Source organism: Antrostomus carolinensis, unplaced genomic scaffold (genome assembly GCF_000700745.2).
Source record: "Antrostomus carolinensis isolate BGI_N321 unplaced genomic scaffold, ASM70074v2 scaffold18134, whole genome shotgun sequence".
NCBI classification, from domain to species: Eukaryota; Metazoa; Chordata; class Aves; order Caprimulgiformes; family Caprimulgidae; genus Antrostomus; species Antrostomus carolinensis.
In genome coordinates, this window is record NW_010312990.1 from 20,393 (window position 1) to 27,488 (window position 7,096).

Consider the following 7,096-nt stretch of genomic DNA (forward strand, 5'->3'; position numbering starts at 1 on the left):
AACCTGTGTCCCATGCTTGGTGATGCTGAAGTTCTTGAATTCCTCAGTGGACTTAATGGGACTGAGAATGCAAAGTCTTGTTCCAGCTGGAAAGTTTTCCTTCTCCATTTTGAGATGTGTGGTGGTGTGTTTTCAGAGGTGTTGGGTTTTTTTAATTCAATAAAATAAGTGTTTTTATAAGGAATATATCATCTGAGTACCAAAAAATAAGTGTTTTCAATTATAATACATTCCAGCAGTACAGTAATGTCAAAAATATAAATCCTGCTCAGTTCTGTGCTGCTGCGGTGAGAACCTTCCGCTGAGGGCTGTGCTTTTTACTTTTGCAGGATTCGCATGCTGATCGATGAAGGCTATGAAGACAGAATTCTGATTGCTCATGATGTGCACACTAAGAATAGGCTGATGAAATATGGAGGTCATGGATATTCACACATCCTTAAAAACATAGTTCCTAAAATGCTAATTAGAGGCATAGCCCAAGATAAAATTGATAAAATACTCCTAGCAAATCCAAAGAGGTGGTTGACTTTTAAGTAAGAGTACTGAATAAATATTCTAATTTTCTAGGGAAGCTTGATGAAATTCAGATTTATTTCAGGAGAGCAGTCATTTTAAAACTTGTTTCTTTTCAGAGAAACTGGAAGCTATTAATTAGATCCGAACAAACTGATTATGACTTTCATTTTTAATTAGAACAACAAAATTATGTATTCTCTCTGCAATTTTTCCCTTCTAAAAGTCTGTTCGTGAATGATTTACTGGATATGAGCCTACCTGCAAAATCTTTTTGATTTAAATTTTAAAATAATTGTTTCTAGAGAGTAATGTAATACTATTATTAAAAGTTAGCAAAAAATATTTTTGAAGATGCTTCATCTGGACTTTGAAGGAAGTTACGGTTTTCAATTAAATTCCCCTTCTCCAGGGGGTGATATTACTCCTTGTAATTTTGACAATCTTCTAACTGTCTTTAAATAATGCTTGATAAAAGGTCTGGGACTTTTAAATAGCTTCCACATACAACAGAAGGCAAAGGAAATCTCAAATAATTCTAAAAAGACCTTGTTTCTTTCTAGTATGACAAGTGTAAAAAATACATGGAAAAATATATTTTTGAATAAAGCAATTTGATGACCTCTTAAACTATGTGCAGTATTATTACGTTTGTCTTTTTTTAATCACATTAATTTTTTTATCCTGAACCTTTGGAATCCAACAGCAATCGTGAAATTTCATGCAGACCAGCTTCTTTTGGTAAGGACGCAACACCAAAAGCCAAAATATATTACATAATACAGTTTTAATGAGTTGCAATAGTTATAACAAAGGTTGTGATATAAGTCTTTACAAATCTGTATATCAAGATATGATGAAAAAGAAAGAAATGTTTGCCTTACATGTGTTTTTCACATAAAGTGTGTTCTTTGCTCTTGTCTAACTTTAACCAGGGCAGGTGATTTATCCAAATAATGATGTTATCCAGTAGCAGTGGTAGCCTGAGTTCAAAAGCTTCTTCGAATTTGACCATATACATCATGTAGTATTGAGCCTTTCCAATAAATACCTTGGTAAATATGTAAATGATCTCTGGCTTGGTACATTACTGTTTGATACACAGAAAATCTCTAGCTATGCTGCTGTTGTGAGTGCGCTAACCAGTAACAGCAACAGTGGAGCGAACAGACATAAAGTCAGTTACACATCTGTTACTAAAATACATTACCTTGTAGAAAAAAGCCAGGAGTAATCACTGCAGTGTACGGATACAGGTTGGCACTTTGCCATAAAGTGAAAGCATTAACCATTCTGGTGAGATAATACACAGGCAACTGGCAGCACAATGTCCCTTTATAAATCCTAGAGGAGTTAGACTGGCGATCCTCTCAGTCAGCCTAGACTAACTCGGCATTTATTTTTAATTGGACAACTCAAAACAGAAACAGAGACAGTAACACATTCTGTTTAAGAAAACCTTCACTCATTCAAACGAGATTTTCAGATAGATTCGTAAAATCTTCATCAGACTTCTACTGAGCAGCCAGCACTGAAGAGCTTTTTTGTCACAGTGGCAGACACTTGACACTTTAGTGCAGATAAATCTGAGTTTGTACCCTTAGTACATTAGACAAGGTTGCTTGTGGCAAATTACATGAAACAGAAATGCTAGGGGTAGCCTCTGTTACTCTTTCACAATTTATAGAACTGTTACATTGATTTTGCCAAAATGTTAAATAAATAACATCACCAACTTTGATAAGGAGCTAGTTAATTATCTTGCTAAAATTTAGGCTTAGAATGAAATCTGCAGTTTTTAACCTGAGATAAATAGACAGCATCCCCTCCCAAAAACAAAGCAAAGAATAAATCTATTTTCTGAATAAAAATATTCTATGGAAATTACTGGTATGACTGATTTTAAAGCATTTTTATAACTATGTAACTCATAGTACCTGTGTTAAGTTTAATTCTCCAAGCCATTAATCCTTTATATGGATTAAATTTCTTTGAGTCTTTATATATATATCTATATATATATATATATGAATGAGAAAAATAGGTTTTAATACATACTTTTTTGCATGTAAATATCTGCTTCTTTCTTTGCATATGTGTTATCATTTTTGGTAATATGCTTATCTGTGTCCATTTCATAGGCACGCCTTACTACAAACTGGTAACTAGCTACCATGGAAAAGCTCTGTGAGACAACATTTCTTCACGTGTCAGATCTCCCACTCTTCCCTTGTGGGAATAATCCCACTAACCGCAGTGAGACAAGACACCTAAGACAAATAAGGTTTTGACCCATTATATTCCTACAAAATCCTAGTTGAACATCTGCAGTATGTTAAGTCATAACTATTTTATTAAAAATAGTACCCAAGTACAGACTAAGTGCTAAAAGACTAATGAAGACTAATTGCTGCAAAGGAAACACTACCTCAGTCTGAGGGTGTGGATGCCAGGCTTGCTAAATATTTACACAACTAACCATCAAGAATGGGCCTGTAATATTGTCTAAATATATATTTACATGTGTTTACAAATTAAAAGCCAAATCCTTTTTCCACCAACATCAGTGGGAGTTTTGCCATTGGCTCTGGTGGAATCAGGGATTTGATCCAATAAAATAGTTTGTCAACTGTTATATTTTCCAGGAAAAAAAGTGTTTCTTCTATCCTTTTTCTTTTAGAACACAGCTTAAGGGGAAGACAAAATTTAAACAACTGCACTGGATTGATTTTATGTTAAAAGTCTAATGTAAACCTACAAAGCAGGAACATCGAGTTAAGGCTTGAAGCTGATTAGTTTATAGTTTTAAGTGGAAGGAGAAGAAAAGTAGAAGACAAACAATTCCTTTGGAGAGAGAAGGTATATTTTGATTACCTCTTCCTTTTATTGTAAAATCATTCCTCACCACACTATGAATGTACTCCAAGCATCATTGTTAGCAAGTAAGTCACAAGAACCAAAGCTGAAGTATGGATAAAGCAGCAAGATCATAACACATCAAAGTATCATATACACTGAAGAAAGAACTCAGCGTCCTTAGGTGGTGTTTTAAGTTTTTTTCTATAAAAATTGGATCTATGTTGGACTTCATTCACATGGACACTAACAATGAGGAAGTACTTGCTTTGGTGGTAGTGGATCACACATCTGTTTAACTTGTTTTGTAATTTTTTAACATAAGGTTTCTCTGTGTTGTACAGATGTGAATCAGGTAGCATTCGACTTTTTTTTCCCGGCTACTGAGGTGTTCAGCGGTCACTCTCGGCTGGGGTGCTTGTTTCATTGACTTTTGCCACGCAAATCCGTTGCTTAGAAGAGCAAGCTCGATTTCTGGACTGGTTTGGTGGGTCTTTTTACTCATTATCAGTCAGCATAAATAATAAATCCAGAAAATGTGCTGTATTTGTTGTTGTTTCCTCCATGTGCTTTTCCTCCATCTAATTTAATGTAAACTTCATCTCCGGGCTCCAAGTGAAGCACCACACTGTTACTGGCATAGTCGTAGTTCTGATCAGCATCCTGAGCGATTGCACTAGCTCGCACCTACATAAAATACATAATCAGTGGTTAAGAGAACTCAGATTATTTTTCCTGCATGCTGAAATTAAAGCATATCCTCAACATTTACTCAGCACACATGCCACTTTAAAATGTCTGGCAACATATTGTTGTTTTTTCCTATGGTTATTGCTTATTCTCTCCTACAATACAACGTTTGAAACTAAAGCAATAACCTGTTCTTTTCTCAGTCATCTGATTAATACACAAGTGCTTGCACTCCTGTAAAAGTTTGGAGCCTTTTAAAATATAAGCACAACAATAGCTGGAGTTTGGAGAACTTAATCTGGTCGTGTGCCAGTTCTGTATTGGTGTAAATTTTATGTCAGCGGAACATTTGATTGACATTGGCGAGGATCCATAGTGAGGCCCTATTGATACCAGGCTGGACTTTTTCCAGAGGTGATTTACTGTCATACAGCTAATAGGATTGTGCTGCAAGAAGAATACAAAAAGTATGCACCCACCCACATGCATGCACACACCAACACACACAAGCAGGTTCAGGTCCCAGTCGGGGTTTGGGAAGACTGCTAGTGCCACATTTCAGTAAGCAAACATTTAATTTCTGTGTATTGCAAGAGATGAACACTTGAAAAATCACAGGCAAGTTGCTATTCGCTTTAAGAGGTTTTGGAATTTCCAAGTAATTGAGGACTGACTTTTCATTTGCAACTTTCACTTAAACATACTTTTTTTCCCCATGTTTACTTTGCTATTCCACTACTGATTAAATATGATGTTACTAACAAACTGAAATTAATCTGTAATTTCAAGATGTATGTTGGCTTCCAGCAATGAGTAGTCTGTGGCACTGTAAGTCTCCAAATCACTTATCTATAATTTGACCCTCTTTGGTAAAATATTTAAGCTTAGTTGTATGTGATTTATTTCAGTGTAACACATCATCCGCTTGTTGCTTGTCTTTGTTCTAGCGTAGTTACAGAGCAGTAAGTGATTTAGTGGTATTGCAACTCTGAACTAAGTAATAATGCATGACTTGGCGTACTATATGTGGGATTTTATCTGCTCTGAATTGAAAAAATGGGCTATACATCACAATTTTCCATGGATTCCTTTCAAAGTTTAAATGATAAATTTCCAAATTAAATTTTCATGTGATATGATTTCACATATGAAATGTTAAAAAGGAGGGAGTTCTTTTACCATGCAGGATCTTAGGGCATTATGCAGCCTAAAAGTCACAGTAGGCGGAAATTCTTTATACATCCTGTAAGAAGAGTGAGGAAAGCCTTAAAAGGCGTGCAGTGGTGTGACTGACAGACTGACACGTGGCATGATGATAAACCCCAGCTATTTCAGGACTTCTTGATCCTGAATTGTCTGGTATTGTTTACAGAGGTGATCTATTTTGCTAGTGTTTAAGCAATAATTATTCTAAGCACTGGATATTTCCTGTGGATTAATGACTGGCAGGGTGGAGTTGTATGCTCTGGGCCATTAACCCTGGAAATAACCTCCACAGGAAAAAACGGGCTGAGATTGTTGTTGGTAGTGTAAATGGGACGGGCAAATGGAAAAGAATTAAGAGGCTATAGGTGAGGTAAAAAAAAAAAGATAAAAAAATCATAGAGAACTAGTATCTTGCATACTGGCAAAAATAAGGTTTTAAATTACTTTCCAAATTCTATTTACATCACAACAAAATGGTACTTCACGGATTTGTCTAAAATGTTGTGTTTCTGTGGATAGTAAAGGAGAATTCAAATTGTATTAGTGACTATTCTAAGGGAGTCAGCATATGGACACTGACGACAGCAGCAAGAGATACTTCATTTTTAAGATTCTACATAGTACATACTGGCTGAAGAAAAAAAGATTCTGCGTATTGTGAGTCTAGAAACTGAAGCGTAGATGTTACTGCCCTACGTATAGTGAGAAATGTCCTGTAAACTCCAGTGTGCTATTCTTACAGGTTTTACCTTTGGTTAGCCAGAGCAATTTCTTTTTAAAGCCAGGGAGAACAGTCTCAAATGAATTCTCAGTGTACTGCTGCAAGAGGGTAAATGTATCTCAAAATTAAACCATTAATGGACTATACATTTCATAAGTTGCATGACTGCTCACTTCATCTTTCATGAAGTTGCAGTCTCAGGTTGCACACACATCCTAGGTGAGCTATGTGATCTCAGCACTTCCCTGTTCAAGCTTTATAACCATTAAAGAAGGGAGCGTGTGAACAGTGAAGACCTTGAGATTCCTCCTGTGCATTGCTTAGGAATGATTTTTTTTCTTTAAGTCATATACTTTCCAATGGTTGGGGTTTTTTCATTGTTAGAAAACACTGAATTTATAATACTTTCTTTGCCAGACTAATAAGGACTCACATCCAAAATTTCTGAGCTTTCTTACAAATAATACATAAAGTTAACTGCTGTCACATCACATCAGTGTTTAGTGTTTCAAGTATAAATGATAATGAAAAGGAGACACTGCTGCATTAAAAGTGCTTCAATTTTAAATAGTTTGTATGCAAATATTTACCTTAGTACCTATCTTTGCACAGATATATACAAATACATACATGGAACCCCTACCCTTTTTTTTTTTCTCTGAATCACTGGGAGTTTAATTTGTCTCGTGTCTGGTACTGGTAGTTATATTTGGGAACGATTAGACTTCAGGATCAATATTTATAATCAGTTCCTTTTTAAAAGGTACTGGTACGTATTTATTTTTCAGAGTTTGGGAAATTAAACGATTTAAAACATTATAAATAGGGTTCAAAAACAGATTAATGTTTTAATTGCAACTAAAATGGTATTCTCGCGGTGGACAATATTGCCTTTGTATGAAGAAATCAAAGTGGATATATTACAATGGTTTATTAGTCCTGGTTTATCTGCCGAGATGGCATTTATGGTAGACATTTTCCAATTTAATTTATTGCTGCTGATGTCCTCATTATTCCGTTTTCACAGTACTTCTGAGAAGCGATAAACAAAAGGTTAAGCGGCACAGGGGCTTCCTTTACCGGCCGCCGGCGCGGAGCACGGGGCCC

The 7,096-nt window shown here is 35.6% G+C and overlaps 1 protein-coding gene across 2 annotated transcripts in view; it reads left to right on the top strand.

Annotated features, from left to right (window-relative positions):
• The window catches only part of PTER (phosphotriesterase related), a 10,013-nt gene extending 9,473 nt beyond the window's left edge, over positions 1–540 (top strand). For both annotated transcript variants that reach the window (XM_010167201.1, XM_010167202.1), the window contains one exon: positions 330–540. In XM_010167201.1, the coding sequence (XP_010165503.1) occupies positions 330–540 (211 nt within the window). The remainder of the gene's footprint in view (positions 1–329) is intronic.
• Positions 541–7,096: the final 6,556 nt, after the last annotated feature.